Source organism: Temnothorax nylanderi, unplaced genomic scaffold (genome assembly GCF_030848795.1).
Source record: "Temnothorax nylanderi isolate EJ_2023f unplaced genomic scaffold, tnyl_v1.0 TNYL_tig0010_pilon, whole genome shotgun sequence".
Taxonomy (NCBI): domain Eukaryota; kingdom Metazoa; phylum Arthropoda; class Insecta; order Hymenoptera; family Formicidae; genus Temnothorax; species Temnothorax nylanderi.
In genome coordinates, this window is record NW_027249072.1 from 669,652 (window position 1) to 693,598 (window position 23,947).

The 23,947-nt window shown below is 41.4% G+C and overlaps 2 protein-coding genes across 5 annotated transcripts in view; one reads left to right on the plus strand and one right to left on the minus strand.

Annotated features, from left to right (window-relative positions):
- The window catches only part of P5cs (Delta[1]-pyrroline-5-carboxylate synthase), a 47,961-nt gene that overhangs the window by 11,940 nt on the left and 12,074 nt on the right, over positions 1-23,947 (minus strand). The window lies entirely within an intron of this gene.
- Positions 345-22,119, plus strand: LOC139787532 (tyramine receptor). Of its 4 annotated transcripts, none has more exons than XM_071726688.1 (3): positions 345-637; positions 10,001-10,166; positions 15,012-22,119. In XM_071726688.1, exon 3 carries the CDS (start codon positions 15,029-15,031, stop codon positions 16,241-16,243), a length of 1,215 nt encoding a protein of 404 aa, XP_071582789.1. In that variant the 5' UTR covers positions 345-637; positions 10,001-10,166; positions 15,012-15,028; the 3' UTR covers positions 16,244-22,119. The 4 variants fall into 4 exon arrangements, with proteins under 4 accessions (XP_071582789.1, XP_071582792.1, XP_071582790.1 ...); XM_071726691.1 differs by lacking the exon at positions 345-637 and adding an exon at positions 1,159-1,179; XM_071726689.1 differs by lacking the exon at positions 345-637 and adding an exon at positions 1,206-1,428.

Genomic DNA, 23,947 nt, shown 5'->3' on the forward strand with positions numbered 1-23,947 from the left:
GTAAGGGAAGCGCGCGCGACGCGCTTTACAAAAAGCCTCCCCTTTCTTTTATCCCCCTCTTGCGAGAGCAGCATCCCCTTCGACGTGCGCTGGTCTCTAACTATCTCGTTTTTACCCTTTCCGCCGGATCTTCCACTCTCTCCCTTTGTCTCCCATAGAAAATGAGAGGAAGAGAGAGGATAGAGGAGAGAGTCCTCTCGCGTTCGACGGAAGCCTGCGCAAAGCGGCGGGTGCGCTCAAATGAGGAGCAGCATCGGGCGGGCGCGCGGTGGCGGAGTGCGGACGTTGGCGCCGTCACTCGTCAGTCGTAGCGTGGGAGCGTGGGAGCCAGGGAGCGTGGGAGCGTGGGAGAGGAGAGGAGGACCGAGGGAAGCTGCGGGTACCGGGCGAGAGCGAGAGGGTATACGCCGCCGGCCGCGCCGTGCGCCGCGCGCGGCGACCGATCAGAGAAAGAGGGTTCGGCGCGGGATCGGGGGCGGAAGGGTGGCGGAAGAGAGAAAGAGAGTACGCGTCCGCGTCTTTTCGACGTCGACGCAACCGGGTTGGCGCAGAATAGCTGCTCAGTGCTCGTCGAACGGCGCCGCGCTGCGACGGGACGATGCCGCCGCGCCCTGCGCCACCGATCGACCGATCTCAGGTACGAGAGAGGAGATTATCGTCCGGCGAAGCGCGAACCAACGGGGTCCACCCCCGAGAGAGCTCGCCGCGGCGAGCCGCGAGCGCTCTCGCGGAAGTTCTCCCGCGACCGCCGCGACGATCGACGGTGATCGACGGTGCGATCCGCGAGAGGCTAGATACATGAGAAGCGAGAGAGCACACAGATCTCTCAGGCCCTCGACGAGAAGTCCTCGCCGTCCTCGGTCGCATCGATGCGGCACGATCGTCGCGGCGAGTCCGCGAGAGGGTTGCACCCGGTGACCGGAATAAACGCGAACATCTTCTTCCGCGATGCATGCTCCATGAAAGTTCCGGAGTGTCTGCCGCGAGGACCGCGGGGCCGTTGTCTCGACGGATTTCCTATCGGAATCTTCGGTATTTCTTGTGATCGATCGAGAGTCATTCGCGGGCATAGACGTGTGTCTCGCCCTCGAGGATCATGTATTCCCGCGAGTTCCGCGTTCCGCCGCGAATTTCCGTCCGATCCACTTCGTAGAACGAGAGATCGCCCGGGGTAGATAGGTAGGTAGGTAAGTGACGAGGGAAAACGAGTCCTCGACGTCCTCGTCCCTCGTAATTTGCCCTATTATTTCCCCGGGGGTTACCACGATCTCGCCGCCGGCGATCCATATCCATACCCGCGACCCGCGACTTCGGACGGCGCTATAAATTGGTGTACTTTGCTCCTTCGCCTTCGCCAGCGATCTGAGCGATCGCGAGGAAGTTACTCCCCCAAAGGATACACGATGCTCCAAGATCGATTGCATCGAGGTGAATTGACATTAATTTCTCTTATTTTCGAGCTTCTCTCGCGAGATGTGTAACACTCATAAAACCTACACCTTCGATAAGACTACAATTCAGAGAACTGTGGAGATTCCGATCGAATTATTCTCGAAAGTTGTTCCAAGAGTTTTCTTGGTCTTGTTTTGGCGATCGCGCATATATCTGGGATAGTTTGTCGTTTGCCGGATGGAAGACGAATTCTTCTCGACGGATTCGATGTGTTGAATCAGTTTTTCCCCGCGGGTCCATTCTCTCTCGCCACGATTGTCGAAACGGTCGTTTAATTCGGCAACTGTTACGAGAGTGTTTTGAGTATACACCCGGGACGGGAGAAGCGTTACGCGAGTACGCGTCTCGTGAGGGCTTTTACGCGACGGTCAAAGCGCGCGAATGTCGATGTTCCTTCTCGGCTATAAGAAGTAGTTAGAGCGTATCTTCAGCCAGACATTGGTTTGTGCTAGCCTCTAGCCTCTCCTCGGCTCGACTCTCTCGCGCGATACTATTCAAATATTTTTCAATGTTCTCTCTCGTGAGAGTAATCGAATAAAAAACAGCTATCGTTGTCGAGTCAAGCTTTTAACGCAAAAACTTGTTACCATATCGCAAAAGAAAAACATGAATTTAAGCCTGCAAAAATATGACTACGAATTGTTATTTCTTGATAAAATATGCTTGAATTAATTATAAAATGTTTGATACGACTGGAACGTTTAAACTATTGCTGTAAAGCGAGTAGTTGTTGTAATTTCTGAATATTTATACAACGGTCAAATTTTTTGTTATATATATAGAGAGAAGCAGAGAAGTATGTTGGAATAAATCACGAAATTAATTTTTAAAATATACAACGGACATGGAATTTATATATTTAACAACAAAGTCGCGGAGCTTATATTCGAAATCTTGTTTATGCTGTTCTCTACTTTTTTATTATTTATTAGTATTGACTTTACTTTATACATAAAGCCGATATTTTATACGCTTAGATTATTGATTACTGTTTAACGGACAAGACAGATTATTGGATAAAATGGAAAGAATTTAATTTAATACTTGAATTTAATAATTATTTTTCTCTTTTTGCGAAAACGATATCCGTTCCTTCATTTTACATAATTCGTTCTTTCCTTTTTTCATGTTTACATCTTTACGCGAAATATTCATTGTCACGTCATCTGGTTCTTTACCGTTGAAATGTTATTTACGATTGTTTATAAATATTTACGTGGGCGGTGTGCGCGTGTTTATGAATACGCGATTACGCATATATATCAGTTAAATATTTTAATCGGTGCAGATTTGTTCGCGCACGCGAACAAACGATATTTCGTCTCTCTGTACGTTGTAATTCGATTGCGGCAGTTTTTAGGTCCATTACAATGACGAAGCGCGCGCGCGCTCCATGGCGATGCTCCACGGAGATGCTCGACGTGCGCTGGCACGTTAGTGAATTTTCGCCGCACAGGAAAGAGAGGCATAGGTTATTGATTATCGTGAATGGCTTTATAAATAACTGATCGTGTAGGAGCACCCGTCGGAGACGCGTAAATATCGCTCGGCGAGTAGTTCTTTAAAATCGCTACCGATACTGTCCCGATGCTCTACGATATATGATGGTACCGTGGATGCTCTCGATCGAGAAACGCGTTGATTATTGGAATCGCGCGATCGCGAAATATATTTGCCACATGCTCTTTCAAGATCAAAAAGATTGCCGTGTATTAACGGGGAATAAATGCCATACAAATCTTGTTCAAAATATGCAAATTAAATCGGATTGCGGGATTCATTTCTGCGAAATTGAATCTAATTTACAAAACTTAGAAATTTTCTAATATTTACATTTCCATCGGCTTGCAAACGAAGCATACCGAAATGTATGATAAAATAATTTTGTAAAATAACTCGTAAATTCCCGTTTCCATTAAGCTTTATTAATAAACGACTGTGTAATTTAAGCTAAATGTGTCCTACATGCGGCGAAAATACTCTTTGCTAAATTTTCCATCTGTTTATTAATTCATGTATCAGAGAGAGGGTTTATATTAGGTGTTTTAAAATTCTAGTTATGCATCCAGAAAAGAAAACGCGTTTACTTTAATCTTGAGTACTCGCAACTCGTGCGTCGCGTAAAAGAGTCGCACGGTGCGGTCTCGCTTCGCGTGTACTTGGCGCGAGACACTGCCGTGTCTCTTGATTAATGTATAAAAAAGGAGAAAATTGTAGAAAAACTATGAAAAATTTACAGCTTCTTACGTGAGTTAAGTTAATGACATTAGATTTTTCTACCAGGTTTTTGCAATAAATTCTATGAATTTTTCACTATTTATGCCTACGAGAGGGTCGGATATCGCGATCGATTAGGGGATGCTCTTTCAAATTGCTAAAGGTACTGATGCGCGATATATAGGGCGGCAGTAATAGATTGACCGGAAGCAAGTTGTCCATCGCACCTATGCCGGGGCTCTCTTCTATATGGATAATACTTCTGGTGTGAGTACCAGTTAGTATAGTCGTTGATAAATGAAAATTACTGTGTATACCATGCGATAATGGCTCATTCATCGATCGTCAAATCTAATATAAGTCTTTTCTCGAGATCGAAAATATTATTTGCTCCATTGTATTCCGCTTTCGTTAATAGATATCAATACGTTTGATCGTTTCCATTAATTTTTTTTATTAGTCCACACGTTTTGTGTTCAAGGACTTGAAAAAACTTTCACGTGAGAAAATTCATACATAATAGGTACACGAAGATCAATAAATGCGCAGCGGTAGGTATCCAGTATGTACGTGACTTCAGATAAAACATAAATTTTGAAAAATCAACCTTATAGTTTCTGTTTTTTAAATTTAAATCACCCTGGACCGAGCATACTCCCGCTATCCGTCTGAAAATGAAAATGTCAAGGGTTACTTCCAGTAAAGAAAAATTTATATTCTTATATTGTTTTCTTTTTTATGCACGGATTTGTTGTCATTGGAATATACAGAATTAAGTTTAATTTTAATATCGTCACATTAATGAATAGGATTATTTATGTCATATACTAAATTGAAACGTTCGATGCGATCCGAAATGATATTATACATTTTTGTTTATAAATACGATTACTCGATAAATGTTACCATTTTTTTTAATTCCGTAACGGATATCAATGAAGAAGCATGATGATAACGCTGATTGAAAATACTGTGAAATACGGCACGTAGCTGCCGTATCGCAATATTTAAAAAGGCGAGGAAAAGGCGAGGGATTATAATTAAAATTAATTGGGTGCCAAACCGCGCTCAACTTCTCTTACTTTACTTCGCGTTTGAGTGATTCTGATATTAAAAAGAAAATAAAGTTTTTGCGGAAAATAATTTTATGGAATATTGTTACGTTGAATTGTAAATTCTCGTTTGAAGTGAACGAGAGATATATTGGATAATAAAGTACGTATAATTAGAAATTCTGTCGTGTGGCTCAATTTGGTCGATTGATGTTTTAATAATCGTAGGTCAACGCTCGATTTTGCTTGTGCAGATTATTCGGTGACGTATTGAAACAGTTTGCTCTCTCCATAATGAAGAATTACATTTCTCGATAAACACCAAAATATTATTATTAACATATAGATTAATTTTATCTTCGATCTTTATTCAAAATAAATTTCTCGACACAACTTGAATTGCTATTATTTGATGTACAATAAAAATGTATTTTTTTTTTTAATGTAATGAGAGTCTTTTTGGAAGGACTTTTATCATAAGAATTTTCGTCATATCGGGTGTCCGTCATTTGACTCTTTATGTGTGTCACACGAACCTTCAGCTTGTCCATTGTGATAATGGACCTAGAATTGGTCTCTTTGACAGAACACTTTGCGGTGTCATGTCTCTGCTTCATCAGAGCAATTGACAAGGGATCCTAATTGTTCGTTTAATTTGTCCACAAATTTTCTCCTATCTTCAAACGACCAGCTGTAATATTGTTTCGCTTATGACATAGTAATGGAAAGATATTTTTTTTAGAAAATGATCTTTTTTTATGTTCTTGACTTGAGCATAATTAAATGATAAAGAAGAGGAAGATGTTAGATCTTGAATAGCTTAGTATTTTTCAATCCGTTGGTAATTACGATTGATTAATGCAGATAAAGGATAACGTAGGAGTTTCTAGTAAATTATGTGTTACTGAAAGTCGTATGCAATTTGCCTGAAAACCTATAAACTCAGTAGAAACTATTCAGTTTGTTTCAGCAACGGTCACGTATCGTCGTGAAAGCATGCTCTCCATGGCTGCATCACAACTCTTTACTGCTTTAACTTCGTAATTTTGTGGAAATTCGTACCCAAGCTAGATTCAGTGCGCAATTTAATTTAATTAACGTGAGTGAAATCTGCCACCAGTAGGATATTTTCTAATTAATGTACTTGTCTACTTGTAATTAATGTATATGTATACACATGTCTACGAGTCGTTAGAGCATTAGGAATGATAATCATAATTATTTTGATTATGTATTTTCATAGTTGGTACTTTACATACATATTGTTCAGCAGATGTGTTACAACGCTGATCATTGGGGTATTGGAACGTGTTAAATGACCAGTAAATTCACAAAGCCCAAGCAGTTACGCGCAATTAACTGGAAGATCTAGAAACCCATATAGAGAAGCAGTTTGTCCACGCGACTGTTATGAATTTTTGCGGTAACATTAAGCATTGTTTGCAGCGATGCATTATCGCAGTTTATACAGATATCAGCAAAAGAGAGACACGATAATGACTATAGATACAAAGTGCTGTAAAAGTGCAAAAGAAGTTTGCACAACGTATCTGCTTCTTTTATCACTGTAAAAGTGATAAAATCGAGAAAGAGGGAAGGGATAGCTTTGTAACTAAGAGATCTATCGAAATTTGAAACGAGAATCTCTCGCTTTTCTCGCCGATTGTCCTTATTCCGTGAAATCGCCCACGTTACGATACGCTTCGAGTTCTCAAGACACTGGCGGGTATACTTAAGGCGCTTACGAGCGATATCGTTAATATGAGGGAAAAGCTGCGACATTGTAGTCTCTTGGTACACAAGTTGAATTATGGAAGTTCTCAACTTTTTTCTTCATCTTCCTCTAAATTTAATTTCTAGCGTTGTTAGCACTTCATATCTTTATACTCTGTTATATATATATATATAATCATATAAAAGCTTATGTGTACGAGTATTTCGCGATGGTTAAGTGACCTGGTTCAGCTGAGATACTTGCACGTAACTTTATATGGTTTGGGACGAGGAGATTAATGTAATTTCGAATTTCACACAAAAGTTTAATTACCTATATACGTACGCGCCGAAAATTTTTAAGATAAAGCTCCCGCGGCTGAGTACGCGAAGAATTGAAAGTAGCTACTTGTGTACAGCTACTTGTATAAAGTATTATTTTCCAATTTTGCGTTTTGAAACTTTGCGGCGTAACTGAAAGAATATCCGACTTCCGTGAATATATAAAGTAATATCGCGCTTCATATAGTGAGCGGAGTATAACGTTGCACGTGGAGTCGCGCTTTTAAACAGCCAGGTTTAATATTATGCGAGTATTTGTTATAATTAAAGTTGGAAAAGTTATGTACCGGCAAGACGAAATTCGTTGGTATCGCGCTGGTAACGGCGAGAGAAGAAACAAAATATGCATACCGTATCTCATGGACGCTCTTGATTCGACTAGACCCGTTTGGAATTGAAATTTATGAAAACTACGAGGCTTTTAAGCAGCTGTTTATACCTCCGCAACCTTTGTGCGTGGATGATAGATCAGCGAAATAAGCTCCCTTAGAGCGAACAGCAATTTTCCTACGAGAAGGATCCATCAGCAAAATCTGGCAAGGAAAATACACGATGGAGCATGGCTATATACGCAGCACGATAATATCCCGTCCAATTCTTCTTTTTATTGCGTAAAACTCGTTCCGTAAAGTAAAAATATGAAATACATTCAACGACGCACAATGGCCGTAGTGAGTTCCCTAGGAATGTCCTACACTCCTGATTTATATAGACTCAAACACATTTCTCATATTCTCGAATTTTTATTATACAACTACATTACTTCTAACAGAAATTGTAAAACGTGACGTAATATCGCGCTTCAATGCGATGAAGGAAAACGGAACGTCGAATCGACCCAAAGTTGGAGCTCTCTGTTGCAGAATTGACATGTGTCGGATAACAAAGTGATTAAAGACGTAACTTATCTTCTGATAATGCTGATATTATAATTACTCTCTACTGTCAAACTAGCCGCGTAACGCGAAGCTATTAGAACGTGTGGCTTGAACCTGGAACAACTGAAAGCCGGCTATTTAGATGTAATGGGGAAAGTGCTTAGCGTTCAAAACTATCTGACATTTAAAATATTCTATAGCGTTGAACTATTCATTGATACTTGTTTCGTGCATTATCTATTTGCCCCTCTCGTTTCGCGTATTCAAAATCTTATGCACCGCACTTTACATGAACAAACGAAGACTATTTTGATCATTTTACGCAGAGTGCTCGAGATCATAAATTTCAGTCAGGTCAATCGCCAGTCCGCTATCTCCTGCGTGCATTTTATACGAACAAATTCGATTGAGAGATGAATCCCGTAGGAATCGATATGCCAGTTCAGTGAGTAGCGAGTTCGAGATCCTGCTGGAATAGTAAATAGGATACGAATTTAGGATAGGGACAATGTAGACATATATCTTTCCCCAGAAACGCCTCTCGCATTCGTATATCCTTTGCACGTTGTAACATTTTTTCTACTCAGTTTTCTTTCTTACGTCTACTTAATGCCTCTTCATTAATTTTCTTTCATATTTTAACTCGGTATTTTTTCCACTTGTAAAAAATCTCTCCGTGTAAGGGGATTTTCTAAAATAAAGTTATACGTTACTTTCTGCTAAGACGACATATGAGTCGCGAATTAAATTTAAATCCGGACCCTCATCAAAAGCGTATCCCAGAACTTATTATTGAATAATACTCTGTGCAATATATATTTTACCTCTCAGCCATATGCCACCTCATACTTTCCTCAGGAAGATTCGACATCTCTTATAAATGCGTTTCTACTTTTGTCGAGTTTCAGCGTCGAAATTTCATTTTGCGATAGAAACTTGGCAGTGACATCCCGTGTCACCCGATTTAAATTTCTCTTTTGTTTTCTCGATCCTCATGCGCGCAGACGTTTGTCCTCCTTCCGGAAAATCGAACATTTTCCAAAGTGGAAGTTTGCTACAGACGGAATACGTAGAACGTGCCGCAACGTCGATTTAACCCCTTAGCCGCTAAAAGCGACTATTGTTACTCGCAGAGCAATCCTTTTTGTGTATCCAAGAGCAACTATATAGCAGCTATAGTTCCGCAAATCGCAGCGATAATGTCACGCAGTGCTACACAGTAATGGCTACAACATATTCGCTCTGTTATTTTAATGGAGAACTGAGAGTACTGAGAGTACGCAATCTTCATTTGCTTTATAATCTTTCTTGCATTACTTTATTAAGTTATAATACCGTGAATATGTTAGCATAAATAAGATCAATTTAGCACGCTAGCATGATGGATGACACTTCATTTATATTTTCAGAAACTAAATTTTTATTTCTTATCTGAGCATCATTATCACTTTTTTCTGATTATATACTGTAAAAATTAATGCATAAACAAGGAAGTAATTTCTTGGTTAATAGGAAAAAAATGCTAGCGAGCGTTACAAATATGATGGATGTGCTGTATAATTCGTGGTTAAAAGACGCACATGTACTTCTACGATATTCTTATATTCTCTAGTATCGTTTTCTTTGTTTAACCTACTCGAATTTCCGGGCATGAAACTTTCCTCTTACGTTTTATAACGGCAAGCATATACAGGGATAAAAACGGTTTTACTGTTCGCAAGATCCGTACGGAACTTTCATCACTCTGCGTTCTCGAGGAATTTGCAAAACAGGGTGTATGTATATTTAATCAGTCTACGCTATTTGCCATGTTTGCTTTTACAATATAAATTTCCTATTGTCAAGAATTTCTGTTGCAAATACAAACTGTACATACGAGCAGATCTTCATGCACATTCTTCCGAAACTGGGTTAAGTCTCGAATTAAATTTCCCCTTACCGCGGTAAAATCCTCTTCGTCCACGAGGGGGGGTGGGGGGGGCCGGGAAAATCGGGCAAACTTTTCGCTGCAGCATTTGCCGTGTATTTACGCGTTCCATTTTATTGCGTCCGCGCAAAAGTATTACGGTAACTCTATTTTTATTTGTCACATATAAACACGGGACATGGCGATAATATGAAAATCAGTGATGCGTGATAGTGAACAAGGTATACGGAGGGTGTCATAAAATTAGTTCTCGTATATTTGTTTGCAATTTAAATTCTGATTATCGATGGAAAAGAAGGATTCGCTGTATATATTAAGGGCAGAGTATACCCATGAGAAGTCAATTCAATTACAATCTCATTTCGATGAATTTATAAGAAAAGTTTCACAGTATAAATAATTCTGTCTCCCTGTTGCAGATGGTGTAACCCGAGGGAACCGATGACCGATTCGATTCACAATCCTTACTGAAATCAGCCGATCGATCGTCGATCGCCGTAAGCGGGGCAGGATCAAGATGTGACGCGCAATGTATCTTTGACGGTTTCGCATTAAAGACCAGAGCGCATAGCGCTGGACTTAATAGTAAGTGCTTTGCCATTTGGAGAGATTGCATAACAAATCACAGTCGAAGGATCTCGAGAACGACGAAGACAATTCGTCAGTTAAGAATTAAGGCCACGACTTTGCCCGGAAAATCCAATTATTTTTAAGTACTTTGACGGAACCTTTCTTTCAGTTTTTGACTTACTTCCAAAGCCCCGACTGCCCTTTGATTTTGTCTGCAGTGAATACATTGTTAACGGTGATTTTATTGTGTCATCATTCCCCATGATGGCTAACAATGACCAAGATTATTTTACCTATTAGTGAAAGTTTATTATTTCCACGATTTGAATTCGGCATGCATTGCAGTTTAATTACGGAATACGGAGGATAGTCTGCTTAACGTGTCATCTCGTTACAAATATTTTTTAAATATTGCCGCTACAAATACTGCCGCTGTCACGTATATATATATATGAATCGAAAATTAAATAACTTTTTAATTGCGCAAACGACGGAGATTTACAATCCGTGACCTGATTCGTGATTAATGTCAGAATAGGCTCCAAATATTCGACAAGTGCCCTTTCGCGTTCATGTCAATTGCGCCTCATCGATTGCTATTGAGAGACAGAGGTACGGCATTCCGCTGTTAATACTCCACACTCGAAACATTACGAGTTAGCGTTTGATTTACTAATGAAGTGAACGATACACGCTAATACGCCGCGCGTATAATTCTAATACTATTATCCGTTTATTATTGTCTCATGTTAAACTCGCGAAATCAATAGTCTTTTGTCATTGCGCGAATACGCCCTCGCGTCCTTCATAGCAAAATATTACGAACGTACCGCTCAAGTGCGCTCGAAATACGAGAAAAGTAACTCTTTCGCAGATAATTATTATTTTAGGCTTGCTAGAAAAGAAACATTAAAAACAAAGCGTTAATTATTTAATATTGAACGTCCAGAGAAATACACACGCTTTGTATTTCACTTTATTAAATAAAAATTTTTTCATAAATATAAATTTTGATTGAAAAATATACTGAGAATAATAAATATATATTTTTTAAGAATAAAAAGAGAGAGATTATTTAATTCCAACAAAATTACTATTTATGGTGTGTGATTTAGTATAGCGTTATCAATAGGACGGAACAACAATGTAACACGATACACAATATAGCTATACACAAAATGTTATTTAAACTGGGGTTTGGAATTGGAATCGATTGTACTTCCCGTTCTAATCAAAACTCGGAAACAACTGTGAGTTACTGCAGTCGACGCACTTTAATTAGGATATTCTAGTTATAAGCTTGAGCAAACTGAAATTCTATAGGGGAGCTACACCATCCAACAAATTAAGCGAATCGAAAATATTTCTCTTTATATTAAGTATTTTTATCTCGATGTTTCCGATTTTCTGTTTATTACCGCGTGGTAAATTTCAAACTGCCGAAAGTTTAAGCGAGTTAAATATGCTGCGACGAGGTCGGGACGTCTTGTATGTATGTATTATAGGATGTATAGAATCTCTTTCGCGCGTTTCAAGCGGTTACTAAGTAGGATTTTCTATCGTTTTACAAAGATGCATTCTGGCGAAACAATGCGCGTACTCGATTAAAAAATGTAGCGGAGATATGCATAACTGGTGTTCGAGAATACAAGATGGTTTAACGTTCACCCTTGTACTCGTGTGCAACAACGCATAAGGACGTGGTCGCCGACGTCATGTAACGCTATACCATATATCACGCTACAGCACGTGAAATAGAATTTATCGATTACGCGAAATTTATCTCACGTGACGCGATACCGACGAAAAATATGCAGCCTCGTTCAGTCCACGCCTCACAGAATTTTAAGGACGGCAATTTCTCTCTCTCTCTCTCTCTCTCTCTCTCTCTCTCTCTCTCTCTCTCTCTCTCTCTGTGTGTGTGTGTGTGTGTGTGTGTGTGTGTGTGTGTGTGTGTGTGTGTGTGTGTGTGTGTGTGTGTGTGTGTGTGGGTGTGGGTGGGTGTATTCGGTAGACGTGGGTGACGGGCTGCCTTTAACCCACTCTACCCTGAAAATTTGAGCATCCGGGGAGTGAAACGCGTTCGCGCGACATTTTAGGAAAATTTCGACGCTGGTACAAATTTTTCCTAAATGGCGATCCTGTATGGTTCGGGCTAGTAATTCAGTTGAAGGTGCGAAACCCCGTCGGCGATGGAGTTGTAATCGAATTGTTTGGGGCGACGCGTTCAGTCATGGACGCTGTCGGCGGTGCGAGCTCTAACTTTGTTCCCCCTTTTTTTCTTCTTTTTTTTTTAACGAAAACTTGTAATGTGCAGTCGAGCGAATTTCACTGGTGAACTGTCACGCGCAGAATTACGTGCTTTTCGCAGCTTGAAGTACTCGCGGCAAAATAGTCCGTATTATCTGTAAAGTCTTCGAAAACTTCGCGCATCCGCCGGGGACGTCTTGGTCGCGTGATTAATAAGTTTTGCGCAGTTTTAAATATTACGAGGTTTTAATGTTACGCGGCGCGATTTCTTGGGGGTAAGCGCGTTGCATGTACAAAGGATAAATTCGTGCGCATTGAATATACCATATGTTATTATAATAACTCCGTTGGATTTAAGATTTAATAAGTGATCAATCGCGTATCGTATTTCGCGGGTAATGCAATACTATTGATTAAAATCAGCCGATCGTCTCCTCTTCTTACATGGGAATCGCCATCGGAATGGAGAACACGCTTTTACACGAATCGATGAAACTGGATAAGCTTACAAAGCCGATCTCGAACGATGTTACGTACCATGAAAGTTCCACGATTGCTTTAATCAAACACGGCTCGATGCGCCGCTTTGGTTGCAAATAGCCGGACTGGGATATTTCACCGGCTGATTCCTGAGAGCTCCTACGGGTAATCCCGCCGTGATTTTTCTAATGATTATTTCTTTTTTTATCGCGTTTTGCGGTTCGCTGATTCGTCAGGACGGCTATTAAAAGCGTTCGTCTCCTGTTTGAAAAGCACTCCCCTGTATCGCGGTGCTTTCGTCCCCTTTCGGCATTAACTAAATCAATATTTACCTCGTAGGCGTACATGTGTAATAATGAAGTTTGACAGTTCCCTCGCGCTTCAAATTGGTCGGCGCATAGAAGCCGAGAGAGGGGACAGTCAGAGAAATGAGAGAAAAAGAGAAAGAAAGAGAGAGAGAGAGAGAGAGAGAGAGAGACTCCGAGTACCCTCGGATGATGAAGTACCCGACGGTTTTGGCACGACGAACGGCAAACAGAACGGAGTTACTACGGGGGAGCGGTGTTTTCCCGGATTTCCAAGTGGTAATTACACGGAAGTGAGAGAACGTGAAAAATGTTATTCCGCGCGACCCGTTTCGCGTCGCGATCGCTATCTCTCCGAGGGAAAGAAAGAATCTGGATTTAAGCAACCCGCCTCTTTCGGTTCGATACCGAGAAGAAGGCGTCTTTAACGATTCGGTACGACTCACGAGTTCTGTGAGAATGCGGAATCGTGCTTTACCGTCTCATACGTTCGTCGCGTTGACCGTTTCTCAGTGAGAATATATATACCGTGTATCGTTAAACCCTGTATTGTTATTGGCGACGCGACGTTTCCTGTGCCGGGAGCGTGACAAAAGCCGGGCTGCTTGCCGAACACTCGGAGCACGAAAATGGAAACATTTTCCGCGCTTTCAGACCTACCGCAGGCTCTCGTGCAGAAAATAATACCTCGTGCGTGCGGTCGAATATACATAAGTGCCGCGCGCAATCTGCGACCCGATAATTTATGGCCTAAAGAAAAAGCACCGTTGGATGCTTGATGTTGCGATTTATTAGGGACATTAACGATTTTACCTATTCTTACATTTTCAGACCTAGCTGTACGATCGAGGTTTCCGTAAATATGCATGTGAATAATGATGATTACTTAACCCTATACGGCTGCGCGGGTCCATTTATTTTAGCAGCAAAAACGCTGTTACAAAAATTGAGGCGTTACCTCCGCCTAAATAAATTGAACGATAAATCTACAAGAATTACTGATCACTGATGAAAAACTTAAATTCTCTGTGAATAAAAGTGTTAGCGAGTTAGAAAAAATAGAACGGGAAGGACAAGTTCAAAATATTGTTAAATATTTCTTTTGTTTTGATCGTCGCTAAACATATGTTTCAAACTTACTTTGATCTGCAATCACGAGTGATTCGGCGACGAAAAAATTGCGAACTTTTCGAAACTTTTGATTCGCTTTTGCACACATACACATAAATACGTACACACACGCGCGAGAAACACACATATCTCTCTTTTGCAGTTTGATACGGTTTCTATCTGGCTAAACTCAATTCGTAAATCAACGTTATTGCCAGTCGAAAAGTTGACTGAAATAAGCAAATTGGATTGGCGAATGCCAACCGATTTCCGCAGTCGTGCAAGATCTCGCGAAAGAAACGCGAAGGCTGTATTAATTTTCGTTTGAAACGACCTTTCAAACGTATGCTTTACTCGATCGTATTACTCGAAACGTTTCGTAAAGTACAACTGTTATTTTGTACAGAATTTATATTCCACATATCGAACGTTGCTTAAATGTCATTCGAGCTGTATAAACGTATTCGTTCGCTGGACATTTGATACCGAAGTCAGATTGACTTTTGTATATTTAAACCCACCCCCCCCCCCCCCCGACTCAACCGACTGTATTAAACTATAACTTTTCAGTATCAGAATTTTGTGAGTTCGCGTTTCAATTTACAAATACTGGTACGTTTGATGAAACGGGAACAAAGGGGAAGAAGGAGACGGTACGGGAAAAGAATTGATTTACCAACGATAGCTGCGTGATACTGAACGATCTGACTTGCAGAGGGTATCCTGGACGACATGAACTCGAGCGGAGAATCCGGCGGAACGATGTCGGACGATTATGAAGTCGGAGGTTGCAGCGTCCCGGAAGAGGAGACGGGCTCGAATCTGCCGACATGGGAGGCGGTGGCAGCTACGCTTACTTTGGGCTTCCTCGTGCTGGCGACGGTGTTCGGTAATGCGCTGGTTATCCTGAGCGTGTTCACGTACCGGCCGCTCCGAATTGTCCAGAACTTCTTCATCGTCTCGCTGGCGGTGGCCGATCTCGCGGTGGCGATACTCGTGATGCCATTCAACGTAGCCTACCTACTGCTAGGCAAGTGGATCTTCGGCATTCACCTGTGCAAGCTGTGGCTGACGTGCGACGTGCTCTGTTGCACCGCTAGTATCCTCAATTTATGCGCCATCGCGCTGGACCGTTACTGGGCGATCACCGATCCTATCAATTACGCTCAGAAACGCACCCTCAAGCGAGTCCTCGGAACGATCGCCGGCGTATGGATTCTCTCGGGTGCGATCAGCTCGCCGCCGTTGGCCGGGTGGAACGACTGGCCGGAGGAATTGGAACCAGGCACGCCCTGCCAGCTCACCAGACGGCAGGGCTACGTCATATACTCGTCTCTGGGTTCGTTTTTCATCCCGTTGCTGTTGATGAGCCTGGTTTACCTGGAGATCTTTTTGGCGACGCGCAGACGGCTACGGGAACGGGCCCGACAGAGCAGGCTGGGCCCGGTGCAGTCCACCAGGCACCGCGAGACCGACGACGCCGAGGAGTCGGTCAGCTCGGAGACGAATCACAATGAGCGTTCGACGCCTCGTCTGCAGGCGAAGCCGTCGCTGATCGACGACGAGCCGACCGAAGTGACGATAGGTGACAATGAACGTACCCCCGGTCGTACCAGCGCGTCCACTAGACGAGGTGGCGGCGACGCCATCCCCGTCACTTCGACCGTCTACCAGTTCATCGAGGAGCGACAGCGGATCTCGTTGTCCAAGGAGAGACGCGCGGCGAGGACTCTGGGCGTCATCATGGGCGTCTTCGTCGTCTGTTGGCTGCCGTTCTTCCTTATGTACGTTATTGTGCCGTTCTGCCCGGCCTGCTGCCCGTCTGAGAGGATGGTGTACTTCATCACGTGGCTCGGCTACGTCAACAGCGCTCTCAACCCCCTCATCTACACGATCTTCAATCTTGATTATAGAAGAGCGTTTAGGCGGCTGCTGCGAATCCGCTGAGCCCCCGCGGCCGTCGCGTTAGGCCCCTGGGCTTTGGCAGACGAGGGGGATCCTCGTGATTCCGTTCGACGTCTGGCCGTCCGAATCCCTCTCGCCGATCGCGAGCCACGCGGAATCTCGCGGCGACCGGGTATAACAGCCCCTGCGCCACGACTTCTATACTCACGGGATTTCCGTCTGCTAGCCAACGGGAGTCGTTAAGTAAGTTCTTCGTCCAGGAAAAAGCGCGTCGCTCGTTGTATCTCGCGTCGGGATGGCGATACGTCGTAATTAACGGAAATTTAGACGTCTCGCTCACCCCGATCGCTTGTTCGCGCGCAGCTCGTTATGGTAAACGCGGTGAAAACTTGACGCAGTCAGCACAGAGACGACGATGACGACAAGTTACGAAACGGCGAAGCGTCGCGGAGCGAGAACTCAGAGCAAGTAAGTTATCAGCAAATTCGCAGGGTTATTACCGTTTTACGCCAAGTTACGAACCAATCGAAACTTGATAATTTATTTTCGACTACTGCGTTTAACTAAGATACCAATCCTGTTAGCGCGAACAATTACGTTAAACAATTATCTGACGTGTAGCGATGAAGAAGAGACGGCCATAATTCCCAACCGACGAAATAAAAACGTAATAAGTAACGCACTGTTGTTTACGTTGAAGATGAAAGAAACGTGGTAAATTTCATTAGGCGGAAATTTCGAGGTCGTAAACAGACATAAAGGGGGAGAAGATTAAAGATCGTTCGCGCGAAAATTATTAGAATTGGTTATAGAATCAATCTCTCTCTATCCCTATAATGCTCGGTTCCTAAATCAAACATTTACAAAGTTTTTGAATTATTACGCGACTTTGAAGGTAAATTCGTTTTTATGAGGCGAAAACTTGAACGCCACAAGAATCTCGAAAATTTCCTTCAACTAGTATAACGGATTGCCGTGACTCCGAAAGAGCCCGAAGAGCGATGTGCACTTACCGTCGGAACTTGCCTGAAAATTTATCAGGGATCCCGAGAAGATGTTGAGATAATGGATACGGTCTCATCCGGGAGATGCACGAAGGCAATCTCAATCAAGATTGGCAGACTGGCCAGGCTAGCGCTGATTCGGTCCTGAAGAGCTTTCAAGGGCGAAAGTTGAAGGGAAACTTTACGCGGGAGTGATAAAGGAAATTATGCTTCCTGTACTGGCTGGCGACTAGCTTCCCCGAATATAATTATGTAAAGCTTCGTGTCAGAGCTCCGTATGAATTTTCTCCCTTCCATGGGTTTCGATGATCAATCTAGCCGCGCTGGAAGATGATTAATGATTAAATTTCGCGCCCGAGAGTGTGTAAATGCGATTTATCACTAGATCAATAACGCTCGATACCGGATTGCAATGGAATCGAGGTCATCGGGGGAGGTCTCGCGAGAAGCCACCGTCGTTCCTCTCCTCGTCGCGCACAGTTTCCGTCTCCCAGAACTGCACGGGGGAGCAAAAGATACGTCTCCGTAGAATGTCGAGTAACATGTCTGTCGGTTCGGCGAACGCGCGTCGTGGCGAAAGAAGGGAACGTGCTTTTCTTCTACCAACGACACAACGGAGAAATAATCGTACGTGCGTTTTCTGTAGGTAGACCCGGTTGACGTGCGTACGTCCACCGAACGTTAACAATTGCAAGTATTACGGTTGTGAATCATTAATACTAAACCCATGAGCCTTGGTCGCGGGGCACGTAGCGTAAGGAAACAGCGTAAGAGGCATTCATTCGTCATCAGCCGAGGTGGTCGTTTATTCGAGGCTGTTCGAGGCGTGACGTTAACAACGCCGACCCGCAAAATCTCTGCGGTTTCACGACGCACGCGGTCGCGGCCGCGCCTCGCATGAAGTCACACTTTAAACCGCCTCCCGACGTATTCACGTTGACACGCGATTATATCGTCACGTACCGCTACAAAAGTTTCCCGGAATCACCGCTATTTATTATAATGACGGTTCTCTTAGCTTATTAATAGACGGTTTTTCCTTAGAACTCGGACGGCAGACCATCCATTTATTCCAACTTTTTAATATCCAACTTTCGTGACCCTATATAATGGCAGCATCATGATTTACAATTCTTCATCTTAACTCGTTAATCAAACACGTTTCGGTCATAAATAATAGAATAAGCTCTCGTCATTCATTTATATCCACCAGAAGTTTAAACTTTTGTTGGATGGTTCCACGGCAAGTATCAAACAGGAATTATAACGTATTTTCATTGAAAATTCTTCAAATGGATACAGGATCGGGGAAATGATTCCTGATTGCCGCAAACTTTTCGCTACTAAGAGTGATTTCGAAGAATACGGTTCTCCAGTAAATATCTATTCTTGCGTCTCTCTGTTGTCGATCAATGAGGCACGTATCGGTGATTACGGGATACCGAATAGATCTGCGTACACGCACACACACGTACACACATACACACGTACATTCATATATCTTGACATACGCGAAGTACTATTTATATGACCACAATACAATTTAAAGTATCTTTAAGGGTAAAAACGAGGGAACAGGCGGCGAGAAACCGCCATCTCCTCGAGTGCCGCGCCAAACGGACAGATTGTTGAGGTAAACCTTAGGTAAGAAGGGCGAAGGAAATAGATCGGACGATCATACGACTCGGTGGTATAAAGCTCGTCACCAGGGCACTCTATAATAAGGTTGTGATAAGGTTGTGAGAACACGTTCGTAGCCGTGCTACGAACGACATAAGATTTTTAATTACTAGGATAGGGAACATTTCTTTACTCGAGTTATACTCTTCAATGCAGCGTTGCCTCCTGCCCAAGAGAGGAAGAAAGGGAGCGAAAGTAAGAGAATCAACGCTACGAGGTTCCGATCGTCTTTAAAAAGTATATCGTATAGTTTCTTTTTTCTTTTTTTCTTTTCTTTTCTTTGTAACCTCGCCAAAACGCTACAGGTAGTTCCGAACTTGCAAACTTGGCTGCGATGGGTTGTTACAAACGGGATTACGTTTTCACCGAAGCTATCGCATGAATTTCATTTTCTGTGAAAAAACCCATGCCTAAACGCTGGCACTCGTTTCGCACTATTTTTTATTTAGATGAAATTTCCGCGGTGACCTTTGTTGCACAATATCTCGCGTCGAAATTTGATCATTTGATTCGATTCTTTTGCGAACGCGTATATTTCAAATAGCATACAGAAAAAGTTTGATCGGTGTAAAGCCAACTGATTGATATTTGTCCTACTATTCTTTTTCCTTTTTTTAACGTATGTATGTATTATATATAGAAATAAAATTTGTTATTTGAACTTGAAAGATTTTTTTTCCTTCGTATTACTTTCGCGAAGATATTAATAAGTGCCAAAATAACATATTTATCACGGTTTGACTCGGTAGAAAAAGATATAAAGTTTATTAAAACATTTCTTCCCTCTGCATTATCCCCGATCTCTCTTCTCATATTGTTCATCTTTCTCACATTATCTCGTTGCGTGAGGTAGCGTTGGATTCTTCGGATACCGATATCTTGGGTAGGAATCTCAAAATGCGTAGTTTATGATATTATATTATATATTGTATATTATATCGCGTACTATATTAATATACGTATCAGCAGTGCAATTCTCGCATGAGTGTTTCGCGAATCGGTACGCAGCTTCTTTCAATCTCCTCCCTTGAAATTTAAGTCGAGTGATTTCTCTCTCATTTTTTTTAATGTCAGGGTCGTTAAATATAATATATATTGTAGATGCTGCGAAGCGATTCACGATGCGCGAGAATTTCACGTCGTGATCGAGCCTGGTCGCTCGATACAAACAATACAGTTCTAGATACGTATAATAAATAAAAAAAGATATATATATATATATATATATGTACATATATATATGTACACACACACCTAGTTGATAAACTGATACTCGGCTGGTTGTGATTTACAAGTATAGCAATACAGCGATACTCGTTTTTGTGCGTGGTAACTTATTGCCGGCGGAGCTTTCCTCTTTTCCAGTTCAGAGAGTTATTTTTCGCACAATCTGAACTTCTTCCATGTTTGCGAATCTAGAAATAATTTTTTTTTTCAAAGAAAATTCAAAATATAAATTCTCATCCGATGGATGAAAACAATATATCCATTCCACGGTTGTCGCGCTCGTAATATGATCTCTGACGATCTTGTCGCATCCGTTGTCGACAAGTAATTTTTTAATGCTATTAATATTTTAAAAATATTCGTAGAAATATCAATATTTTTCTCATAAGAGTGAAAAATTCAAATCATCCATATACGTTGTGTATTTTACGTTCGGAAAAATATAGGTGATGCATACGCAAAAAGGGAAATCATACGTTGTACCATGAAGCGCGAGAAAAAACGTGATGCCACGCTCGCGTGAGAGAAATATTTTCGAATTCAAACGAAAATAGAAAATAGCATGGTTACAATATAACCTAGGATGGCATAGAAATAAATAATATCTAGTGCGATATAACGTGCTTGCCATTTTATAAAACGCGTTCATCGTCTAGATGTTGGATTTAGTGAAAATTGATGTCAATTGAATCGTCACGTCATTTTCGATTTAGTAGATCGTCGTTATCATCATTTCACAAGTACAAAATCCAGAAACGTGCGAATTCTACAAGGATTTTTCATAAGAGTTTTTTATCGAGAAAATTATTCTAGTAATAGATAAAAGAAAATTATTTGTATATAACGAACAGTATTATAAAATTTAATTTGTAACTATAAATTAAGCAAATCGTTAAATTTGCAGCTTACGTTTTACACAAAGAAGTTCCCTAAAATATTTTCTATTTAGCGCGTATAATTTTCATCCCTCGAAATGGATGTGGCGAAAAAGTTCAAAGCTTTCGCGAATCATATTTGTATAAATCTCCCTTTTTGTGTTACGGCGCTCGTTCTATAGATTTATACATACGTTTCAAATATAGTTGTGTTGTTTCTACGAGTATTTCAGCGTGGAATGGATGTAACATTGATTTGATCTTGTAATCTGTCTCTTGTGAAAGACAGATGCGGGAGGCTTGTAATGCAAGCGCGAGGCGAATTTGTATGTTGCAACATTATGAAATTTCTGCGTTACAAAATATTCGAAGTAAGGGAAGAAATTTGAGAGAAGCTCCGCTCGCATCTCTGGAATGTGCAGATCGAATGAGCGTTCATGTGAATCTGCCTGCCGCTTGGATGTGTGCATGCAAAATCAATTAATGAACAGGACAGGCATACTGACGTGCCTGTATGCATTATAGTAAGTAACCGGTGTGCGAGTAATGAGTGCGTTGAATCGATGGACGATTATGTATCTAATTATGTATCTACACCACGATGATGTTGGTAACAGGAAAACATTTATTTCGATTGACGACATTTATGACGGATGCACGGAGTAGCGTGAAATCTCTGTGTAAATGCCGAATAAAATCGTTTAGAAAAATACGTACGCGACTCACGAATTTCAGTCGATATTATATGTAACACTTACGAATCTTGATAATCAACTTCCGGCCATACATAGCAGAATTGATATTAACATGCGCGATTGACCCAATAATTTTTTTAATCGTGATTCTTATTACGCGTTCTTTACTACCGAAATATATGTTACCAATTAAATTACCAATGCGTATTAATTCTTGCATAGGTGCGTGGCGTATGGTAAAAACTCGTCGTTAATTTAAAAAAAAAATATGTGTGAGATGAATGTACGAATATCAATGAAATATTGAAAATAAACAATGTTGTACGGTGTTATGAATTTTACGCAATGTTCACTGTGGATTCTTCCAGAATTTTGTGCGCCTGTTTGTGCGATCGAATAACAGAAACAGAAAAATAAAAGAATATATATACATGTGAGTACGATATATTTTATTATTAATTTGCTTAAGCAAATATATTTTTTTTGTTAGTTTGCAAACTTGGTTTATCTCGTATCTCTTTGTTATGTAACGGCTCATAAACATAATATAAGTTATCCTATATTGAGATGGTTTTTTCCGCGTTCTAAAATATCCCGTATCGCGCATAATGTAAATTTGGACTGACGATTCGGCGGCATTTGCTATTTTTTTTACGGCAGGTTATACAATGCAAAGTTATATATATTTTGCGTGATGCATTGCACGCGACGCTGAAAACGCCAACAAAATCGTCTGTGCCGTGTCTCGCGGTTGCATTGTTACAAGAGCCAAGAGCTTCGTGCATTGTTCGTGTTACGTGGCAATTCCCTCTATATGATATAACCCAAATACTAAAATAACAGTCCGGACAGAGAACGTAATAGGCCCTTTTTATAAAACACTCGGATTTAAAAAAATTAATTTACACAACGTAAAAATGAACGAAACACCCTAGTGACTGCACCAAGCAGTTAATATAAAATGGATTCGACAAAGAGCGATCTTTTATAACGTGCTATGGAAGCATTTTTTTTACATATTCTACACGAGTTATGATATAAATAATGTAATGTAAAACTTATTATTTGTATTTGTTACACATTTAATCGTTATTTATAATTCCATTGAAATAAAACATTTTGACTATTCAAACGAATGGTTAACGATAAATTCGTTTAAATTTTCAAGCACGCGGAACCATAATAGATATCTCTTTATTTTACCTCATAATTTTTCTACAAGTCCTTTTAAGTAAGTACACCACCTGAATGTTATGGAACATCGATATCCTCAATAGACCGGAAAGTATGGTTGAAAGGATAAGAGCATTGGATATATCGTAACCGTAAATTTCGGTGAAATAGAAAATAGTAAGGATATAGGGATATTGCAATTTTACACATTGCGTGTATATAAATGTTAAATTGAGTGTGATGATTAAGGGTGATGAATTCCCTATCGCACTGTCGCTCGTGTTCCTGGGAGATACTTTGGGTTGATGAAACGACCCATACATGAGAATACATGCGCTCGTATGATTCGACAATCTGGGTTGGTTTCATCGGGCAAGCGTGCACGCAAGTATTTTCGTATGCATGAATGAACAAGTCGAGCGATGCTTATCGTCGCGCTAATAATTTTCTCTGGAGAAGTATAAAGCGCGTCGTTTCGACCGAGCGCTCGACTGGCACACACACACGTAAGAATCCACGAAGAATTTTACAATTAAATAAAGCAGGCTCCCGCCGCGCCGCGCGGTAGACGACGCGACGCACGAGCGCTCACACAAAGTATTACCGTGAACTCGTGAAACGTTCATTTCCAGGCTCCGCGGACACGCGAGCACCGCAGCATACAAATCAATGCCGAAACCCGGGCGTTTTCCGTTACCTCCAATCGTTTCCTCGTGCAATCTCGCGTAGCGCAGTCTCCGAAAAGACCGCGTATATCTTTCGCGTAAACGTGAAAGCAGCGTCGCGCGAGACCGATTACGCCTGATTGTATTTCGTTGTACGCTGCACTTCGAAAGGAAGCTTGCACGCAAATTTCGCCACGGCCGGCCACATTTTCGTCACCTCCGACGATTTTATTATGGATAAATGCGCTTTCATCGATCGGATAATTGCTCCGGCAATTTTCTTTAATGGATTTCCTTGTTCGCTTGTTCGTTATCAGGAGCGACCGAAGTACTCGGGGCGAGGTGGAAATTATCGCGATTACTTTCTGAATGTGAAATGAAAGGCGTCTCGAAATAAAACGTCTTACGTGGATTTCATCTTATGTCT